The following is a 23,263-nucleotide window of genomic DNA, read 5'->3' as shown; positions in this document are numbered from 1 at the left end:
CTCAGCATCCCACCAAAATGGTTACATGTTCCTCATCTGTCTTTTGGGCCAGAGGTGGGGAGGTCAGGCCAGAAGCCAGCAGCCTGCCAGGCTGAAACAACAGACAAGTTTGCTGGACAGGAGGGAGCCTAGATGCCCTGCAGCTGCTCGAGAGAGAGAACTAGGGCTGACTTGACATCCCTGGGAACATTTTTAGGGGCTGCGATTGTTGGCATTGAAGGCTAACCCAGGAGTAGGCACAGGGGAGCCCTTTGTACTGTGGTTCTCTTGGCCACCAGGGTCTTCACTGCCCAGCAGCCACTCAGATCCTCTACCATGCTGGGCTTAGATGGCTCCTTGTGCCTTGGGCTGAGCCTGGCTGCTGCGCTGGGAGGAGTCTGGAGCTCTGAGGCCCTGTATCACCTACTTTCCTGATGTCCCCAGGGTGAGGGAGCACCCCTATGCCCATCCCAAACTCTGTCTTTGGGGGGGCCATCACTGTGGGTGGGGTGGGGAGTAGCTGTGGTTTGTTGGAGAAGGAAGGAGCCAGCCTTCATGAGCCTAGGATGGTGGGGATAGGCATCTGCCACTCTACACATTGTAGAGGATGCGACGGTTGGATGACATCATTGACTCAAGAGCAAACTCCGGGAGGTAGTGAAGGACAGAGGAACCTGGTGGGGTGCAGTCCATGGAGTCACAAAGAGTGGGACATGACTTAGCAACTGAACAACAACACAACAGTGGCCACCCCGCGCATGCCTCCTTCCTAGCTTCAGCACTTGTCTTCAAAGGAGCTCCAAGAATGAACAAATAGATGTAATTGTTAACCTCATGATCTTAGTTAGCAGCATGGATATTAGCACAACTTATTGTCATTTGCAACTTGCCCCTTTGACAGAAGAGAAAATGAAGGAATATGGGAAGTAAATCAACTTCTTCAGAACTTCAGCCTTGTTAGCTTATTAATGTTTATTAAGTGGCCACCATGCATCAGACTGTTTGGCTAAGGACATTTTTAAGTCATGATTTCTGTAAGAAGATCCCAGTCTGGTGAGAGGGATGTAATCCAGTGACTCCAGTACAGCCTTAAGAAAACTCTGGTCATATTGCTGAGGGCAGGGAGGAAGGGGAGGAGGGAAACCCTGCGCATCAAAGGAGTCTTCCCAGAGGAGTGGATGGGTGAGTTGGAGACTCTACATCCTTACTTTGTGCCAGCCTCTTCACAAACATGTCATTTTACCCCTGATGAGAAAACAAAAGCTTGGAGGGGGTTATCGAGCCAAGCAGCAGGGTCAGAATTTGAACGCAAGGCTGCCTGACTCCAGAGCCCTGCTCTGAGGCACCACATTTGAGCAGGCTCACCTCTCGTGGTTTTTGTTCTCAACTCCTGGTTCAGATCACTTCCCAGGTCCAGCCTCATACTGTCTCCCTTCCTTCGTTTTGCTTCAGGGTATGAGTGAGAGCTGAAGGGGAGCCTGGGGGGAGGGGCTGGTCTGGGGGCTCCCCCCAACTCCGGGCCCCTGTGCAGCCTGCTGGCCTTGATACCCCATGAAAGCATGTCTGTAAAGGCCCTCCTCCTGCGGAGGGAGGGATGGGCTGTCTTTCGTGGCCATGTGGGCTGGCTGGGGTTTGCGGGGTGGGGGGTGAGAGAAGCGGGAACAGGGCTGGAGTTTGGGGCTGGGGTTGGGAGGGGTCAGTTCAGGCAGCAGAGTGGGGAGCTTCTACCTGCTGTGGGCCCCTCTCCTGGCTCCAGCCTTGCCAGCATGTGCCTTGTGGCCCAGCCTCAGCGAGAAGAGACTGGGGCTTTTGAGTCCTTGGTTTGTAAGAGAAGGCCCTGTGCCTGCCTGCCACCTGCACCCACCCTCCTCGGTGCTGAAAGCTGGCCGGCACTGCGCACGGCTTGCTTTTCTAGTCCTCCTGTTTCAGTTTCCGTTTCCAGATTTCATTGTTTTTGAAGCCTTCAGTCAGGCCGTGAGTTTTCAGAAATCTGAAAAATGGAAAGTGACTGTGTTTTTTGTTGTTGTTGAATTTTCCTCAAGGAAGTTCAACACTCTGCTGGGAGAGTGGCAGGTGTCAGGTCAGAGGTCACTGCTTTGAAGGCCCCCAAGTTATTTTGTTCTGTGACTTTAAGGAGAGTTTGGAGTTGAGGGACACACAGAATCACGCAGCCATGAGAGCAAAGGAGAAAAGTTCCCCCCGCCTCACACTTTCTATTTGACACAAGTGATTAAAATGCAGCTGAAAACTCTACTAGCAGAGAGAAAAGACACATTAATAAAAACTGGATAATGAGCATATTAAGATTAATGGGAGAAAGTAAAGCATTTAGGACCAGCTTCTCCCACCATGAAAGGTACTTCTCCTGAGTGGCATCTCTGCTAAATGTGAATCCACTTGGAGGCAGCCATGTGTGTCCTTGAATCACAGTTGCTGTTCTTCCCAATAATCTCCCGTCTTGAGTTTATGTAATTGGAAGCCCACAAATCAAAACCACTCCTAGCCGAGTTCATCTTTTTGGTAGTTTTCCAAGGGAGTCCGGTGGCACTGGCTCCCCAGTCATCATCACAGGGCTGTTACATCCATAGTTCCCATCACAGTCTGTGGATCCATTCCATTACCCACCAAGGGCAGAGGCTTACACTTACCTTCCTGCAAAAGATTCAGTGTGTTGAAATCACATAATCTGTTTTTTCCATTATGTTGTGTTTTCTTAGAGTCAGTTCAAAAGGAAACTTATTTTAAAAGTATATGAAACTATTGTTATACTAGAGTCATATGCTACCTTGACATTTTCATGATTTCTGTAGCAACCAGGGTAGTTTCAGAACCCTGAAAAAGACTTTGGGGGAAACCTGAGGCCATTTTCTGGGGCTTTTTTTTTTTTTTTTTTTTTCAAGAAATTAAAATTCAAAGTTGTCTACTTTGCTGTCTTCCTTTTCACTACTGTGGAATCTTCTGAGCGAGTGCAGGCATCACTGCTGAAGCTGCCCACCCCCTCAGCCCCCGGCCTTCCAAGCCAGTCTGCTTCTAGCTGCTTCTGTGTGCAGCCTTTGCTTAGCTTGGCCTTTCCACTTGCAAAAGGAAGGAATCCCTCTTTCTTAAGTGTTTTATCTTTTGAACTCTCACCAGTTGTTGCTTTGTAATACCCAGGTCTTGAGCTTTGGAAGGTTCCAGGGGCAAATTCAAAAGTGCACAGAATCTAGTGTGATCCTGCAGCCACAAAACCAGTTGTCTTCCCATCATAGAAACAAATCCTGTACAGACAGCTAATTGGACATGTCACCCTGCCTTTTCCTTTACTTCAGCCATTTTCACTAAGTGAATATTTGGTATAAAGGAAAATTTATACACAACTTTGCTTGTCTGTCGTGTTCCCTCAGAAGGCCATTTATAAAATTCTGCTCCTCCTATTCTGCCAATTTCTTTCTTTCTTTTTTTTAAATTTATTTGTTTATTTATTTGGCTGTACCAGGTCTTTGTTGCGACATGCAGGATCTTTAGTTGTGGCATGCAAACTCTTGTGGCTGTGTGTGGGATCTAATTCTCTGACCAGGGATGTAACCTGGGCCTTCTGCATTGGGAGCTTGGAGTCTTAGGCACTGGACCACCAGGCAAGTCCTGCCAATTTCTTTTTCAGTATTGACTTAAGAAATGGGTCACTAACTACACCAGGAAATTAGTTACTTTTCTACCTTTGTAGCAACCGTTCTGGTGTCCTAAACTGTGTCTCTTCTTCCTGCCGAGCTGGGCTCTGTCCCGTCCATCCCTCCTCTGCCATCTGGGAGTGGAAGGGGGCCAAAGGTGAGGAGTGGGTGTGGAGGTGAAGCTGTGGGAGCCAGAACAGACCTGTGGGGAACCTAAGCGCTGTCGGGAGGCAGACCCAGGATGCCAGGAAGTTGGTAACATCAGTGCCATTGTCAGTCAACTTCCGCAGATGAGAATTCCACCAGAAGTTAAGGAAGAGAAATAGTAAAGGACTGCTTGCTATAAGTGAAAGTGAAAGTTGCTCAGTTGTGTCCGACGCTTTGCAACCCCGTGGACTAGGGCCTGCCGGGTTCCTCTGTCCATGGAATTCTCCAGGTAAGAATACTGGAGTTGGTAGCCATTTCCTTCTCCAAGGGATCTTCCCAGCCCAGAGGTCGAACCCAGTTCTCCCACATAGCAGACAGATTCTTTACCATCTCAGCCACCAGGGAAGCCACTGAGAATAACCTGTGTGTGATCCATGTATAAGTGGCATTAATTGGATAGTCTGAGCCTCATCTGTGAATAAGCTCCAGGAATAACCCTTAAAGAGTAAGCATTATGTTGTCAGACATTGAAAAGAACTTAATTCTCCACTCCCTCATTGCCACGCCCCCGCCCCCAGCCCCCTTATCACCACCAGAGCTGAACAAGTTGTAGCCTTTTTGTGCTCATTTGATACAGAAAGTGATCAGTATGTTTACCTGTCTCTGTTGTGCATATGTTTTGGGGCTAATGGTCAATACCATTATCATAATTTTATATTAACAAATTAATTTCCTCTCAAGTTCACAGAAGCCTTTCAGCATCCAGTGTGGTAAATGACAAATATAATTTTCTCCATTTCAATACCTAGGGAAATTGATCCAGGGAAGAGTGACGCCAGAGTAGATGCTAGTCAGTGGTGTGCTGGTGAGTGTTTTCACAGCCAGCTCTCCAAGAGAAGCAGCCCTGGTTTGTAATGGATGCTGATTCCCATGGTGTAAATACTCCCACCTTGGCTGATTCAGGCCACAGACATGCCTCACTGAATGCAGACTCGGGAATAAATACAATCAGCTCCTGTGAGCTGCAGCGTATAACTGGCACTAATGATTCAGTTCATGGCCTCAGACTCCCAGGTAAGCACTGAGGACCAGCTCTGACCTCTGTAAACCCCCAGTTAACTCTCAGGTTCAGCTCAACCCCTAACTCACTGGATTGCCTTGAAGAGTGATTTTCAAACGTTGAGTTGTGACCCATTAAAGGATTATGAAATTAATTTCAAGAGTTCAGCATGTTTTTTAATGAAATAGAATAAAATTAAAAGAAATGAGTAGACCAGAACATATGAGAGTATAATGTATGTGTTTGATAGATGATGGATGGACAGATAGATAAAACAGGTATGTATATGTGTATGGGGGTCTCCCAGGTGGCGCTAGTGATAAGGAACCCACCTGCCAATGCAGGAGAACTGAGAGTTGCCAGTTCGACCCCTGGGTCAAGAAGATCCCCTGAAGGAGGAAATGTCAACCCACCCCAGTATTCTTGCCTGGAAAGTCCCATGGACAGAGGAGCCTGGTGGGCTACAGTCCATGGGGTTGCAAAGGGTCAGACATTACTAAAGTAACTTAGCACAGCACATATGTGTATAATGGGTTGGGGTGAAAAACCAAAAAATACTTACCTAGAATCAAGAGTATACCTGTTTCCCCATCCGCAAAATGAAGCTATGGATCTTGCTCTCACCCTGCCGATGATCAGACCAGGAGGATAATTAAGATCACTTCTGTGACAGTGCCGTGGTGGTGCTATCTGATGTATCTGATCAACAGTTGATTCATTTGCAGGGACAAAATGGAACAAAACAGACAGGCATGGATTTGTGGTAGGGAAATAATTGAACATGGGGAAATAACTGAACACTGTGATGGGCAAAGTCCCATCATTTTTGTGCATGTTTTCCTGGGACCTGACCACTGCCTAGAGAGAGCCCTGGCAGTGGCTTGCAACTCTCATCTGTCCACACGTTTGTGATAGTGCCGTGCACGTAGAGGGAATTCTACAGGTCAGAGGGACCTTGCAGTTTCCCCAGGAGGACAGCTGTGAATGGTCCTGAAGAAGAGTCAAAGAATGTGCTGCCTGGAGCAAAGACTCTCCCACTGGAGGGAGAAGGAATTAGTTTTGAAAAATAGGGGAGAAGACCTTGAGTAAAGCTTTCTCTACACTCTTTCCCAAATCCCTGGAGGAAGAAAATAAAAGGCCAGGAAAATTTTATAAGCCTTCACAGCAACTCCATGAGGCAAGAAATGCAAGCCCCATTTTATGGATGAGGAAACAGTTGCTGAGAAAGGTTGGGCATCTTTCCTGAGGTTACACAGCAAAGGGCACTGTGCTCAAAATCCCTCCTTCTGACCCCAGGCCTGTGCAAATGCCAAAGGTTCCTCAGAGCCTGTTGGTCCTCTTTGCAAGCCTTCCATCCATCAAACTGTTTTCTTCATTTTTAAAATGGGATCTTGCTCTTATGAAAGGCCTTTGGCTAAGATGGGAGCATGGACTATAGAGCAGGGGTCTCATCCTGCTTTACAGATCACTCATGGGATCTCTTAGCTTTGTTTCCTTGCCTGGAAAGTAGAATGATGGCAACTTTGTGGGTTAATTATGAGGATTACCTAAGATAATGTTATCAGATAGCAAAGGCTAGAAGGATGTATCTTAACATGCTAACAGTGGTTATCCCGAGGGGGTGTCATTACAGGTGGTTTCACTTTTGCCTTTTTTTCCCCATCTTTGCTCAGTGGTACGCTGGTAAATGTTTAACAATGTGGCTTGCTGAAGAAAAGGAAAAACCTGATCTGTAGTGCCCCTTTCCATGCTGTAAATACTCCATGAGGTCTGATTTCAAGCTACCTCCTTGATCTCATGGAACACGTTGGAGACTTTCACAGTTGGCTCTCAGAAGCTGATACAAGCCCCCATCAACACACCACCATTTTTAACTGTGTGCTGAAAGTTCTGTTTGAGTGGTAAATTGAGAGGGAGAGTTAATTAATAGTATATCCAACATGATGCCAGGCATAGTGATTTCCAGTGCTCCCTGGCCTTCCTCCCTCATCCCCAAGCGGACAACACACTGACCAAAATGGCCTGGCCCCTGGAAGTGGTGGTCTTCTGAGAAGCCACAGGCTTTATCTTGTTCCCATCTAGCAGACTCTCAGAACCTAGGAAGCCTGTTGAGGAGATTCTGAGGTCCGATCACTAAGGAATACGCAAGCAGGCCAGCAGGTCCTCTCAGTTTCCACGGGAGACATACTCTAAGCAGACGCAATTGAAACTGCCCTGCAGGGAACCAAGAACAGCCCCAGTGACGTGAAGGGCCCAGAGTAGGACACCCTCAGGGTGGCCAGGCTTTGCCCAGCCTGACGTTTACCTTCAACTCTCAACCCAGAGGTGTGGGAGAGTGGCGGGGGAGCGGGGGCTCCACAGCTTCCTGAAGGAATGCTTCAGTGGAACAGCAGCCAGAGGCCTGACGGACCTTGGACAGGTCAGCGGGGCCCATGACAAAGGTCAAGAGCCGGGTTCCCCACCCCCTACCTCTCAGCCTCCCTACTGCACTCAGTTTCTGGCACAGAGTAGGTGCTCAGGCAAGTTTGTGAATGCTTTTTTCGTTTTTTAAATTAGTGCATTTCTTTCATTCCCTTATAGCCTGATCTATTGCAGAAAGACTGTAAGGCAGCCCAGGAAATGCTGTTGAGTAAATAAATGTTTTAGCCCTTGCCAGCTCCTGGTTTCACATGTTCCTGGATAGAAAATGTGGCTAAATCTAAATGAGATGCAAAGTGTTAATAAACGCTGCCAGTGATTTTTTTTTTTTAATTTCTTCTGGCTTTTCTGTATTTTTCAAATGTATCTTCAAAACACACGTATCACTTTTGTTATTTTTTAAAAAAGAATATATATTATAAAAATATTCTGTAAGTTGAAAGTAAAGCAAGAGTGGTTGTCAGCAGTGTGGGACTGGGAGTGTCCTCCAAGTGCTGGGAGGCTCTGAAGCTAGGGTACCGGATGCTGTGTGGGCCCCGCCTGGGCCTCTGTCACAGCTGGGTTCTCTCTCAGCCTCTCTTGTCACAGGCCTCCGCCTACCAGGCACTGACTAATAACGCTCCCCTCCGGTAACGTCTTAGTCAGAGTGGAAACAGAGGCGAGTCCTAGAGGGGAAATGACCGGCCGCGCCTGGAGCCGCAGATGCTGCAGAGACTCAGTGCGCCTGCGCCCCAGCCTGGCCTGCGTCCCGCTACGGGAGCGTGGGGTCCTCGCACCAGTGAGGGCCCATCTCACCCTTCTGGTCCAGCCTCCCCTGGAGCAGGGGTCTTGGCTCCTGGCCATGTGACCAATGTGTCGATTCCATTTCCTTCTAAGTATCTGGCTGCACTGGAAGCATGTGTTGGGTTATAAATGAGCCGTCCTGACATCAGGAGGAATTCAGCTTCTCTGTGGCCTCCCCCTGTAGCTAGGAGAACCATGGTGTGTCTGATGGTTTTCGGCAAAAACACAGGTTGAGTCTAGAAAATGAGGGCCTGCTGGGGGTGGTGAGGAAACTCAGATGTGTGAGGCAAAGCACTTTCATGAAGGCTGTGTCTTTTATTTCCACCTGTCCACCCTGCTCTCAGTGGTCCTGGAGCTGGTCAGCTAAGGAGAGGCAGGCAGAGTGCCCTTCAGGGCTCTATCTCTGCCCAGCGGCCCACGAGGAGGCTCTGACCACTAGTTTCCTCCAAACTGATCTCCCTGCCTCCCACCCCATCTTTACTGAGATATGATTCATGTATCATACAGTTTACCCATTTAAAGCATACAATTCAGTGGCTTGTAATATATCACAGCTTTGTGTAACCATCACCACTATCAATCTGGGAATGTTTGCATCATCTGCAAAAGAAACCTGTAAACCTTTAGCAGTTCTCCTTTATCAGGCCCCCCAGCCCAAGGCAAGCACTAATCTCCTCTCTCTGTCTGTGGCTTTGCCTCTTCTGGATGGTTCATATAAAGGGGATCATATAATATGTGGCCTTTTGTGACTGGCTTCTTTCACTTAGCATATGTTTTTAAAGTTCATCCATATTTGTAGTGGGGTTTCCCAGGTGGTTCAGTGGGTAGAGAATCAGCCTGCCAATGCAAAAGACATGGGAGATGTAAATTGGATCTCTGGGTTGGGAAGATCCCCTGGAGGAGGGTATGGCAACCCACTCCAGGATTCTTGCCTTGGAGAATCCCGTGGACAGAGAAGCCTAGAAGCTCAGTCCATACAGTCACAGAGAGTAGGACAGGAGTGATGTAATTGAATATGCACGCACACATATTATAGCAGGCATTAGCACTTCACGTCTTTTTATGGCCAAATAATAATATCCCATTGTATGAATATATCACATTTCATCCATGCATTCAACAGTTGATGGGTATCAGGGTTGCTTCGACATTTTAGGAATCAGCAAACTAAAATGGACTGGAATGGGTGAATTTAACTCAGATGACCATTATATTTACTACTGTGGGCAAGAATACCTTAGAAGAAATGGAGTAGCCATCATAGTCAACAAAAGAGTCCAAAATGCAGTACTTGGATGCAATCTCAAAAATGACAGAATGATCTCTGTTCATTTCCAAGGCAAACCATTCAATATCACAGGAATCCAAGTCTATGCTCTGACCGGTAATGCTGAAGAAGCTGAGCAGTTCTATGAAGACCTGCAAGACCTTTTACAACTATCACCCAAAAAAGATGTCATTTTCATTATAGGGGACTGGAATGCAACAGTAGGAAGTCAAGAAACACCTGCAGTAACAGGCAAATTTGGTCTTGGAGTACAGAATGAAGCAGGGCAAAGGCTAACAGAATTTTGCCAAGAGAACGCACTAGTCATAGCAAACACCCTCTTCCAACAACACAAGAGAAGACTCTACACATGGACATCACCAGGTGGTCAATACCGAAATAGATTCGTTACATTCTTTGCAGCCAAAGATAGAGAAGCTCTATACAGTCAGCAAAAACAAGACTGGGAACTGACTGTGGCTCTGATCATGAACTCCTTATTGCCAAATTCAGACTTAAATTGAAAAAAGTAGGGAAAACCACTAGACCATTCAGGTATGACCTAAATCATATCCCTTACAATTATACATTGGAAGTGAGAAATAGATTCAAGGGACTAGATCTGATAGAGTGCCTGATGAACTATGGACGGAGGTTCATGACCTTGTACAGAAGACAGGGATCAAGACCATCCCCAAGAAAAAAAAATGCAAAAAGGCAAAATGGCTATCTGAGGAGGCCTTAGAAATAGCTGTGAAAAGAAGAGAAGTGAAAAGCAAAGGAGAAAAGGAAAGATATACTCATTTGAATACAGAGTTCCAAAGAATAGCAAGGAAAGATAAGAAAACCTTCCTCAGTGATCAGTGTAAAGAAATAGAGGAAAACAATAGAATGGGAAAGACTAGAGATCTTTTCAAGAAAATTAGAGATACCAAGGAAATATTTCACACAAAGATGGGATCAATAAAGGACAGAAATGGTATGGACCTAACAGAAGCAGAAGATATTAAGAAGAGGTGGCAAGAATATACAGAAGAACTATACAAAAAATATCTTCACAACCCAGATGATCATGATGGTGTGATCACACACCTAGAGTCAGACATCCTGGAATGTGAAGTCAAGTGGGCCTTAGGAAGCATCACTAAGAACAAAGCTAGTCGAGGTGATGGAATTCCAGTTGAGCTGTTTCAGATCCTGAAAGATGATGCTGTGAAAGTGCTGCACTCAATATGCCAGCAAATGTGGAAAACTCAGCAGTGGCCACAGGACTGGAAAAGGTCAGTTTTCATTCCAATCCCAAAAAAAGGCAATGCCAAAGAATGCTCAAACTACCTCACAATTGCACTCATCTCACATGCTAGTAAAGTATGCTCAAAATTCTCCAAGCCAGGCTTTAGCAATACATGAACTGTGAACTTCCAGATGTTCAAGCTGGGTTTAGAAAAGACAGAGGAACCAGAGATCAAATTGCCAACATCCGCTGGATCATCGATAAAGCAAGAGAGTTTCAGAAAAACATCAATTTCTGCTTTATTGACTATGCCAAAGCCTTTGACTGTGTGGATCACAATAAACTGTGGAAAATTCTGAAAGAGATAGTAATACCAGACCACCTGACCTGCCTCTTGAGAAATCTGTATGCAGGTCAGGAAGAACATTTAGAACTGGACATGGAACAACAGACTGGTTCCAAATAGGAAAAGGAGTACGTCAAGGCTGTATATTGTCACCCAGCTTATTTAACTTATATGCAGAGTACATCATGAGAAACGCTGGGCTGGATGAAGCACAATCTCAAATCAAGGTTGCCAGGAGAAATATCAATATCCTCAGATATGCAGATGATGTCACCCTTACGGCAGAAAGTGAAGAAGAACTAGAGAGCCTCTTGATGAAAGTGAAAGAGGAGAGTGAAAAAGTTGGCTTAAAGCTCAACATTCAGAAAACGAAGATCATGGCATCTCGTCCCATCACTTCATGGCAAATAGATGGGGAACAGTGGAAACAGTGGCTGACTTTATTTTGCAGGGCTCGAAAATCACTGCAGATGGTGATTGCAGCCATGAAATTAAAAGATGCTTACTCCTTGGAAAGAAAGTTATGAGCAACCTAGACAGCATATTAAGAAGCAGAGACATTACTTTACCAACAAAGGTCCGTCTAGTCAAGGCTATGGTTTTTCCAGTAGTCATGTATGGGTGTGAGAGTTGGACTATAAAGAAAGCTGAGCCCCAAAGAATTGATGCTTTTGAACTGTGGTGTTGGAGAAGACTCTTGAGAGTCCCGTGTCCAAAGGGACAAGGGAGATCCAACCAGTCCATCCTAAAGGAGATCAGTCCTGAGTGTTCATTGGAAGGACTGATGTTGAAGCCAAAAGTCCAATACTTTGGCCACCTGATGCAAAGAGCTGACTCATTAGAAAAGACCCTGATGCTGGGAAAGATTGAAGGTAGGAAGAGAAGGAGATGACAGAGGATGAGATGGCTGGATGGCATCACCGACTCAATGGAGATGAGTTTGAGTAGACTCCAGGAGTTGGTGATGGACAGGGAGGCCTGGCGTGCTGTGGTCTGTGGGGTCGAGAAGAGTCAGATGTGACTGAGCGACTGAACTGAACTGGGTTGCTTCCACCCTCGGGCTTTTATGAGTAATGCTACAATGGCCATGCATGAACAGGTTTTTTTGTGGAGTTATGTGTGCTGTTGTGTCTCATAGACAACATAACTGATCTTCCAGCAGTATGTATTTGATTCTGTCACCACTTTGCTTAAAAACCTTCAGTGCTTCCCATTGTTCCTAAAGTCAGATTCAAAATCTATGTGTGTGTGTGTGTGTGTGTTCGTTGCTCAGTCATATATGACTCTTTGCAATCCTATGGACTATAGTCCTCCGGGCTCCTCTGTCCATGGGTATTCTCCATGTTGATCCACAAAGCTTACACCTTCCGGGCTTCCTTCCTGTTCTTCTGTTTCAGCCGAGCTTCCTCCAACACAGAATCTCCTTCCATGGTGGACCTGAAACTTCTTCCTCTCTCCCCTGACCTTTTCTTCCTCTAATCCCTCCTCGGGAAAGCCTCTCTAATGATTCAGTCAGGGTTAGGTCAGCCTGCCACATGCTTTCATGGGACCCTGTTCCTCCTCTCCTCAGTGGGTACCACAGCTACACCCACAGGATGACCTGTGTGAATCTGGTCAATGCTTCTCTTTTATGCTCCAGCAGAGTAGGGCTCTTGTTCTTGTTCACCAGTCAGCCCTGGCACCCAGCACAGTTGGTGCCCAGGCACACTTAGGCACTTGGTAAATATTTGCCAAGTAAAGAATGGATAATGATGGCAGCCAGCAAGCCACTTGTCTGGACACTTCCTTTTACCCTGGCATCTTCTGCAGGTGATGGGGGTACCCAGGCAGCTGCCGAAACCAGGATGACTCCTTTTTCTCTCTCCAGCCCTTCTTACTCTGTCACATACCAGAGAGGCCTCTGCTTATGCTGGAATGGGTTTGGGTGAACTTCCCCCTCATCCTAAAATAACTGGAGCCTCACTGGGTCCCAGTGAACCCTGGGGCCCTCTTTCAGGACAGAGTGACTCCCTGTGGCATGTGATTCCGGGCAGCCCAAATGCCGCAGGCTAAGCCATCAGTGGTAGCCATCCATTTGCAAGGGAAATGAGGAGGGATTCTTGGAGGCATGGGCTTCTCTGAGAGTAAGGAGCTGCATTTGGACAAGCTGTGTGCCCTTTTCTAAAGATGATTGCCTTTCTGCCGGTCTTGTTTGAAAACCTGCCCTGGAGGACATTCCAAGAAGAAACCGTCCACCTTCTAAGACTTGGTTGCTTTTTCAAAACAACCTGTTTTCCTTTCCCCCCACAGATATGCACTTGTTCGGCCACTACCCAGCACACGACGACTTCTACCTCGTGGTGTGCAGCGCCTGTAACCAGGTCGTCAAGCCGCAGGTCTTCCAGTCCCACTGCGGTAAGTGGACTCCTGCACTGGCCGATGTCCAGCATCCGAGAGGAGCCCTGCCCTGTGGTCTGGCCCTGGGTCTGTCTGAGCCCGAGGCCCTGGGTGAATCCCCCTGGGGTTCTGCCTCGGCTTCCAGGCCGACTGCCTTAGGGGTAGTCAGGGATAGCCCTCCTGCCAAAATGTTCGGTGCTGTGGGGGCACCAGACAGAAAACGTCCCATTGTTTAGGTAGATGGATGGTGGTCTTTGCAGGTAACAAAGGGGAGGGACAGCAGTGGCTCAAGGAGCCACTCCTGCAGCCTCACAGCCAGATGTTCAGTTCTTCAGAGAGAGAGAGAAAGAGAGAGAGACAGAGAGAGAGGGGCCAGGGCAGCCCACCGTGGGGGCCACTGGGGTGCCAACCCCCAGGAAATGCAAACAAAGCCACAAGTTCAGCTTCTCCTCTTCCAAGAGTCCTGCTTGTTTAAAAAAAAAGGAAGAAAAACAGGCATGTTTGGGAACTTGCTTTCCCTCTATCTTTACATCCTTGGTGTGAAACCGCTCAGCAGCTCCACAGCAAAAGCTGGCCGCCTTCACTGCCGGTGTCTTGGGCACACCACAGCTGACGTACACACGGTTGCTCCCTTAAGAGCAGATAAAGGGTTACTAACCTGAGGATAGGAAGTGACTTAAGCTGAGTGGAGGTTTCCTTCTCTTCAAACGGGATGTTGTTGGACCAGCCGATTTCCAAAGCTGTAATGTGCTCTGAGTTCCAGAACAGTAGTTCCCAATCTTTTGGTTTAAAATCTCCTCTCTTTTGTTGAACATAAAATCCGAATGCCCTTCTTTAGTGTTAAATTTCAAAGTGCATTAAACATTGTACCTAAAAAATGTCAAAGCAATTATAATATTGAATACACTTTGGCAAATTATATATTTCTCCTTTCTCACACTCAGGATTTCTTCTTTTCCCCTAGCCCTTCAGTTCTCACCATTCTGTAATAAATAGGTATAAAATAAAAGGAGATGAGCTTGTCTAATCTCACCAGTAAAGGTACTTGGGACTATTGAATAGTTATATGTATCATAATATCAGTTACAAATATGTATATATGTATATGACATTTACATAGCAGTGTGTTTCTGTATATAACCTGCATCTGTGTGTGTACTATAGTTGTGTTTCATATTTATAATATGTAGAAAGAAGAATCCAGGCTTCTAAGACTTTTTGACCTGCAAGGGGACAGAGGCTCCTAGCAAGTGCCATACAAACAGCTCCGTTGAGAGGCCAGGTCTTCTGCCCCTCCTGGCAGCCACCTCTGTGACTTGGGGCTACTTGCTAAATGTCTCAGGGTTTGGTTTCCTCGTCTCTTCCATGAGTGATGACTTCCGTGGGAGCTTCCCGCTCTAACGTTTTCATTTCTGGCAGATAGAGCATGAAAGGAGCAAGTTGTGTGCTGGGCACTCGCTGACCTTCTTGCTAGATGCCCTGTAGCAAATGATGCTCCCTTCTGCCAGGAGGAAAGGGCCAAACCTCCCAAGCAGACTGTCAGAGGCACGGTGCTGATGCTACCAGCTGAGGTGACAAGTAGGGGAGTCAGTAGCAGAGCAGTGGCAAGAAAGATCCCACACAGCTGGCAGGTCAGGGAGCAACCATGGAAACTCTGTGGGCCCTGCTCCTGATTGTCTCATGAAGATGCAGGAAGGGATCGTCATTCATTCATTCCTAGGATGTGCTGCTTTTCTGGGTGCTGGGGTACAGCAGTGAATGAGACGAGGAAAATCCCATAAGTCATCAAAACCTTCTCTGGGAATTTAATTCACTGGCAGAGTTTCTGATGAAAAGAACCTAAATGGGACCCGGGACCCCCACTGTGCCCTGCAGAATTCCTCCCAAGGCAAGACCCCACATAGCCAGTGAAGGAGACCTCGAGGGCTAGGGCTCGGCTCCCTTGACACGTGCCTCCCTCTATCCTGGGCCTTTTGGTTCAAGAGCAAGTCAAGCTTAGGGGCGCAGCCGAGGGTTTTGTAGCCATCTGCTCTAAGCAATGGCAGTAAATTAGTTTGGGGGTTTGGGGTTACGGATCTCATCACCTGAAACCCAGTCTTGGGCTTCTTGCTGAAGCAGCTGACAAGCAGTGGTAGGACACGACCACAGCTCAGGAAATGGAGGCCCTTAAGCCTCCCTCGTCTGTCAGGTACGTATCCCACAGGTTCTCACTTGCATTTATCAAGGGCAGGAGAACACAAGGCAGAACTCAGAACCAAGGCAACACTTAAGGGGCAAGGAGGCTTTCTTAGCTGCCTTAAGAATTCCTCCTATGGTATCACAGTATTTCTTTTCTTGCTCTTTTACCTCCTATGACTAGCCTTGCTGTAATCAACAAGTTAATGAGAATGGCTTTGCACGAGGTACCAGGGACTGTAACAGATGCATTCCTTATCTTTGAACATGTAACCCTCTCAACGCCCCCACTAACTAGGTACCAATATGACTTCCAGTTTGAACTTGAGGAAGCAAAGGCTTAGGATTGCTTTGCCCAGGGTCTCAGAACTAAGCAGGTGTAGAGCCTGGTTTTGAATGCAGGCAGCATAGCTCCTGAGTGAGGGAAGTGCGTGTTTCCCTGGCTTGCATAGCCATTGCCCCTCACTTCCTCCTGGTGTGGCTCCCAGGCCCCTCTTGTCCTAGCCCAAACTCCAAGGCCTGAACCCACTTGCCTGCCAGGGAGCACATCATAATACCTGGCTTCAGATTCAGTCATGTTAGCTGCAGAGTTTTCTCTCAAATGGAATCTCGTCTATAGAACCCCAGTATGGATACAGATGCCCAGCAGAGCCACGGGGGTTGAAATTGGGGTAAGGGCTCAAGTGCCACTTTCCTGGCCTACTAAGCCACCAGGGTTCCTCAGAGCAGCATTTGAAGTTTGTTATAATAGAGAGAGCGTGGGCTTTGGAGGCAGACAGAGCATTTCACATGACTCCCCTATTAACTACATGACCTCAGGCTGGTGGCCTCCACCTGGTCTATAAAATGAGTGCTCTGCCTGCCACAGGGGGGTTTGGTACAAAAGGACTGGTGAAAGGTGCTTTCCTGCGGAACACCCAGAGCATGGGTTCATTTCTCTTCTCCCCATGGCATCTCTGCGTGGCCTTCAGCTGGACATGGCTTGTCGCTCTTCCTATTCACAGAACACTTCCCGCGCTCCTGTCTTGCACTTCAGTTACCTGTGGGCTGTCTCAGCTATATCCACCAGCTTCGAGGATCCTTTCAGGATTAGGGATGTATTAATACCTTTTCAGCTCTGTATTCCCAGCACCCAGAAATGAATTTATCATCACTGGCCCTGGCCCTGGGAAGCAGAGTTGAAGTGCAGTGGAAGGGACACAGCCCAGGGGCCAGGTCCCAGTTCAGCCTTACCCAGCCCTAAGACCCCGACTCTTCACCTTTTTAAGTGACAGGGAACTGGGCTATGTGTTCTCTTGGAAACTTGCTCATTCTTAGCGCCTGGGATTTGGTGCCTGATTTTAAGGATTACACCATACTCAGAGAGATGGGTGCATGGCAGCCTTCAAGATTTCAGTGGCCTCATTAAGTTAAATGGAAGGTATGTGTGTGTGTGTGTGTGTGTGTGTGTGTGCGCGCGCGCATATTTAGGCAGTTGGTTCTGAGGACTTTGGAGGTTGATGATAATGTGAAACAGTGAAAGCGATTGTGGAAAAAATCATAAATTTTGGAGTCAAACAGACCTGGGTTCCTAGCTGAGAGACCTTAGGCTAATTACATGACCTTTCTGGGCCTCATTTTCCTCTGAAATGAAGGGATAGTTCCTGCCTTGCAGCGTTACTGTAAGGAACAGAGATAAAGTAGTTTCCTGGCACATAGTAAGGAAATAAAGAAAGGGTAGCTATTATTGTCAATAAAGTGTGGCTATTTTTTATTACGTTGAATGTTTCTTATGAAAAATGGGAAAACCAATTCAGTCAAGTGCTTCCTGCCTTCGTTTCTCACCCTGTCTCGAGGGATGTGCGCATGGAGGTCAGCCTGCGGACTCTGGCCTGTGATTCATCTTCGGCTTCCCACACTCTTGGAGGCAAGACTTGTTGGCCTAAAGATGATTACATTGCCAGGAGTCCTGAGGATCCACCTTTACAAATATGGTTTACATTCACATCGGGCTCCAGTGTCCGCTCCTTTGGAAGCACCATGAAGCTCCCAGTATCTCTCTGGGGTCCCTGCCCAGGTCGAGCCAGCTTTGGCCACCTCCCTCCCCAACTCCCAGGACCGGCTGCTTTCCTGTTTCTCCTGACTTTGTGCCCCAAGCTTGTGTCCTAGATGTAAAAAGCAGGCATGTGCCCATTGCTCAGGAGAACCTCCGCCTGGCCTGGGGCTCTCCAGGCCACTGGGGCTGTGCCAGTGGCTGTGCCGCTCCTCCTGTGTGGGCCCCTTAGGCCTGTTTCCTCTATATAGCAGCCCTTTAGATGCTTTTTAAACCTCTGCCCAGGAGATTACGATCTTGAGGGATTGGTTTGTTTCTAAAGTCTCTTAGGTGAGTTGATGTTATTTAGGCATTAAGATAGAAAAGAGGGAAACAGAAAAAGCCTCTCCTTAGGTGAACTGATCCCACTCAGCCAACATCCTTACCCTTCATAGCTGTCCAGCCCAAGTTGTGACTTGATACACTGACACAATGTGGAAGCCGCGTGGTTGGGAATTGCCTCTCTGGGGTGAGTCTTCTTAGGTTCAAGTTCCAGCTCTACCTCTTGTTAGCTGTGTGACCTTGGGCAGGTTACTTTGCCTCTCTGTGCTTCGGTCTTCTATTCTTAAAATGGGATTGTAGTTTTTCTCCTAAGATTGTTTTGATGATTAAAGGAGCTCACATGTAGAAAGTGCTTTTAGCACAGTGGTGGAACAAAGTTTGCTTTAAAAAAAAAAGTTACGCTTTCATTAACCAAGTGATAAGCTACAGAGATTTATAATGAAGTCTTGTCCAAAGGATATTCATTTATGATTACTGTGCAGTGTGAGGGTGACCTTGGTGACTTTCTCTGCATCGGTACTGTGGGTTCCAACCTCAGTGCAGAGAGAGTGCCGTTTCTTCTGAAGAGTCCTCTGTGTATGTTGTGTGTTTGTGTGTGTGTGTGTGGGGGGTCCGGTTTGTGTGCATGAGCCTGTATATAAGCTCAAAACTAGAAGGTTCAAGGTACCTACAATGAAAAAATAGTTTTATTACATTTAGAAGTTACATATGTTTAATCAGTTTGAAATATTGTAAGTAAAGGGAAAAATAATAAGTAGATTCTAGCTGTGGTTTTGTAATTGGGTTGAGCATTTATGAAGTTGTATGATTTGCCTAAATGAAAGGAGTATGATTTTTTCTGTCCTTATCTCCTAATATATTTACATAATAAACTACCATAAAGAATAGTTTCTCAACAGCGGCACAGTTAACATTTGGGGCTGGAAAATTCTGTTATGGGGGCATCCTCTGTATTGTGGGATATTGAACAACTTCCCTAGCTTTTATCCACTAGGTGCCAGTAGCTGCCCCCACCCCCAGTCATGACAGTGAAAACAGTGTCCACTAGGGGACAGAAATGACCCCCAGGTGAAAGCCACTGCTGTGGGTTATGACATCTCCATTTGTCATGTAGTATTCTGTGCTTTTCTGTATTCACGTTTTCCCCCCCATTCAAATACGTGTGTGTGCATGGGCACACTAAGCCCTGAGATCAGTTCTCTGGAACCACACAGTAGCATGTGGAAAGTTTACTAGTTCAGCCTCCAGTGAGCTGGTCATCAGGATAACTTCTCCATCATGGTCATATTCAAAGCATAAAACAAGATAGATTGCTGAAGTCCATAAAATTGCAGCCCTTCCCACCTCAAAATCAAAAAAAAAAACGGGGGAAAAGTTGCAAAAGAAGTAACACATTTGTATACAAAGATCCTTCAGAATTTTTCAGCCACTTTTGGTGCTTACTTTCCAAGCAGAGAACCATACGGCCTTACATCCCAACCATCAAACAGATATTCCTTGGATGTCACTGCTACTTAAATATATATTAGAACCAAAGGACCTAGGTGTCATTCAAAAGACAAGATAGGATTAGTTTTTTCCCTTCTTAGAGAGGGCCTTTTGGTCCCTTTTCTGATTATTTTTTTGAATGCCCTTCAAGTAGCTGTTTTGCATGTTGATGGTGATGCAGTAGAATTTAATGAACTGTGAGCTAAAGCAGAGGGGCTGAGCCACAAAATAAATGAGTGGCAGCAACTGGCTCCTGGAAGCTGGCACCTCCATCCCTTGCATGCACATGCAGATGCTGCTGCTGGGTGGGCACCAAGAGCAGCAGAGCCCAGCAGCCACACATGGAAGCCTCATTAGTGAGGTTTCAGGGTTTCCTGCAATTGTTCTCTTTATTTCGTCTATCTCCGGGTGACCTCTAGTTGAGGAGGAAACAAACCATTTGTGCTTCTGAGCCCTAGAGAAAGGGAGTCCCTCCCAATGTCAGTGCCCCTGGGCTTCCAGGATATCATCACTGGCTCATTATCCTGCCAGAACTTCCGTTCGGAAGGTGTAGATTGCCACAGAGTAGGACTGAAGTTTTTGGTCAGTTAAGTGGGATTTGTTTGTTGAGATTAAATTTCTGTTGTTATTGTGAGTTGTTTTTTATGAACTAGATTACTTACACCAGAGACAAATAAAGTAATTAAGGGAAATTGGTCAGATTGAACATATTCTTTGTCAAGTCCGGCAGTATTAACTAATAAGACTTGGCAAGATCAGGTGAATCTGTGCAAACTTGATTTTGTTAGTGAGATTCTTTTTTTAACCTTAATTTGATGAATGTATCCCGGATCTGAAATTAACTCCTGGCTTGATGTATCTTTGGGGTTCCTTACAGTCAGAAACAATGTCTGTGGTTGTTTCTTCTTATTTCATCTTCCATACTCCCCAGTAAAGTGTAACCATAGGACAGATACTAAGGAAATTCCTACAGTTGATTCTAAGAAGATCCCAAAGCAAAACTAACCATGCACTCACAAATGGTGATACCTTATATCAAGAATTACAACTGAAAAAAAAATCTACAACAGAGTAGCACCACATTTTGCGCCCCTTCAAATGTTTATATTTTTGAACTTCCTGTTGCTCAAATTAGAATTAAAAGTATATCTAGAATATAGCAGGTTGACCTGGTCCCAAACCCTGGCTTGTCTTCTTTTATCTGTTAATGGAAGATGAAAAGTGCCAATAACAATTATTGAGCACTTATATATGCTAAGATATTTTTTAAATTTAATCCTACTGCCACCCTAAGGTGCTCTAGTCCCATTATTCCTGTCTCACACCCAAGGACAGGGAGACTCAGGGGATTTAATAAATTTCCTCAAGATCTTGCTGATGTAAGTAGCAGAACTAGGATTCCAGCCTATGTCTGACTCTTGATGACTTTACTCATTTAATGTTTTGGATCTCAAACTCCCTGCAATAGCATAACTGAACTTCCATATAGAAAGGTTGTTTTGGTCCCCTGTAGGATGCTGGAGCCTAAATGCAGGTGCTTGGGGGCACCTGAGTCCCTTATCTCTCATTTTTCTAACTTACACTTCTGATCGTCTGCTTGTTGGTATAGGTGAAAAACTTGGGCACAATTTTGAGGGAAATCAGAATGGAAGAATAAACTGATTACAGTCCATGTGTGGAGAGTCATGGCATTTGGATAGACCTTTAAATATCAAAAAGTAAAAAGAAGTAAGCTTGTGGGAGAGGTGGAATGGGTACCACCATCAGTTCTGCCTGTAGTTTCTTGTTCATCCCCAACAAATGAGCAGATCCGTGAGATCCCCACCCCTACCACCAAAACAGTAGATAATTTCCTCTAAATTCAATGGAATTACCTTTTCTTGCACGTTTCTGTGAATCAGGTAAATTTTACAAGTGGACAAATAGCAGATGTAACGATTCAGCTCAAATTTAGAGATAAAGAGGATCTTCATAGTTTTAGCATTATTGAATTCATTTTTACTTGAAAGAAAAAAACCCTCTTCTATCTCATTCAAGCCTATTTCTTGAAGGCTGAATCTTTTGGGTTACCTTCTTCAGAGTCACATAGCTTTGACTCATTTATTTATTTGAAAAATATTTATTGAGCACCTACTTATATGCCAGGCATTGTTCTAGTGCTGCAGACAAATAGTGGTGAACAAGACTAGAGTGTGACCTTTCTGAAGCCTGAGTTCTGATAGTTTAAATAACGTAGATGAAAATGAGATCAAGCCACAGGAAGAGCACATCAGGTGAGGTGTTTTGAGGGCTTCAGAGAGGTGGGTGGGAGCAGTATTGCAGAGCCCTGTAGGGCAGAGCCCAGAGTTTGGGCTTCATTCTGGGTGTGGTGAGAAGACACGGGAGGACCCTGCATGAGGGAAAGACATAGTCCGACTTCTGTTTTCAGAAGGTCACTCTGGCTGCTTGGAGTCTGGGAGACCTTGAAGGGACTGAGGCATAGCTGTGCAGGTGGATAGTGAAGGGTAAACGTGAGATCTATTTTGGAAATGTAGCTGACAGCATCTGCTGATGGATTACATTGTAAAAGGGAAGGTCAACATTTAGAGTTATTTAGAAGGGGAATGGCCAGTGACCTATAGGAAAGCAACAGAGGATGACAACATGGGAGCCAAGAGCAGAAAGTGTAGAGCCAATCAAATGCCAGGTAGTTGAACGAGAAGAGAAAAGGTCACTAGATTTCCACCAAGGATGCTGTTGACCTCGACAATAGCCATTTCAGTATCTTGGGATTTCTTTTTTCCAAGTATAGGTGATTTTATTTTTATATCACTGATAAACCTCTTTTTAAGCTAGTGACACCCCAAGTGTTTTGCCACATTTCTGCTGAGTTCAGCTACTACCCAACTAAATTGTCAGCTGGTCCCTGTGCCCTTTGCATCCCACCAGTCACTGTGCCACAGTCACCTGTGAGCTCTAGGTACTCAGCTCCTGAGGGCTGAGACTGTGTCTTCTGCATCCTTGTGTCCCAGCCTGGAGACATTTCCTGACTTAGTGCACAGACAGCAAGAAGGAAGGACTCCTCTAATCCCGACTCAAGTGCTCTTGGCACTCCCCACTTCACCAGCATTAGCATATATGACAGCTACTGCAAATGCCTGTTTGCTTATCCACCCCCATTGCACGCACAGACAGAGGCACAGACTAGGAGTTTTGAGGAGCCCTTTCGTAGTGCTCACCGTTGTGTTCCCAAAGTTAACACGATGAATGCTGGATCTACAGTTGGTGCTCAAAACACTTTTTAAAAAAATGCATTTTGGAAGGAAGGAGGGAAAAAGCAAGCCTGGAAGGAAAACTTACTTCCAAGTTGGGAATAAGCCAAATTCCACAGGTAAGCGAACGCATTCGTCTAGAAGATGTTGCTCCTTGAAAGAGAAGTGCTGTCTCTGTTCAGATGCAACTGATGCAGGGGAACCGTGCTGCCTCACTTTGCACTGGAGAGGCTGCTGCTTTGATCCCTGACCACAGCTGAGTTCTGGAAGGCTGTCACTGTAACATGACTCCGGGCTTCTGACTCATCTCTGGCTTGTCCTCGCTGTTATATGGGCTGCTCCATTCCATTCCTCAGAGCTGTATCAACTGAGGAAAATTAGGGGAACAGCCATCGCTTTATTTAAATCCAAGTAAAGAATGTTGCCAGCGCTGATTCCAAAGGTCATTTTGGAATTGCCCCCATCTGGGGTAGTGAGCAGAGCAGCAGTGTTTCCTCCCTGGAGTAGTCCATCTGTTCACTGAGAGCTGGGCCTTGGGCACACATACACACCTGGGAAAGACTGTGTGCCAGATTCCTCTCTGGAGGTTCTCAGTGCCTATTAGCCCGTCAAAGCACTCAGAGGTCTTGCAGTAAAAACAAAAATGCATCCCTTTTGCTTTGGAGTCCCATCACTCTTAATTTATCTGAAGTCACCGACCTGTACTGAGTGACAATAATAATAACAATAATGAACGTTT

The 23,263-nt window shown here is 46.1% G+C and overlaps 1 protein-coding gene across 4 annotated transcripts in view; it reads left to right on the top strand.

Moving 5' to 3' along the window:
• Window positions 1-23,263, top strand: part of ATXN7L1 (ataxin 7 like 1) — a 255,392-nt gene that overhangs the window by 82,883 nt on the left and 149,246 nt on the right. For all 4 annotated transcript variants that reach the window (XM_068972931.1, XM_068972930.1, XM_068972929.1 and 1 more), the window contains exon 3: window positions 13,171-13,275. In XM_068972931.1, the coding sequence (XP_068829032.1) occupies window positions 13,171-13,275 (105 nt within the window). The remainder of the gene's footprint in view (window positions 1-13,170; window positions 13,276-23,263) is intronic.

Source organism: Capricornis sumatraensis, chromosome 5 (assembly GCF_032405125.1).
Source record: "Capricornis sumatraensis isolate serow.1 chromosome 5, serow.2, whole genome shotgun sequence".
Lineage (NCBI taxonomy): Eukaryota > Metazoa > Chordata > Mammalia > Artiodactyla > Bovidae > Capricornis > Capricornis sumatraensis.
The sequence above is the reverse complement of the archived record's forward strand: the minus strand, read 5'-3'. Positions and strand labels throughout refer to the sequence as shown.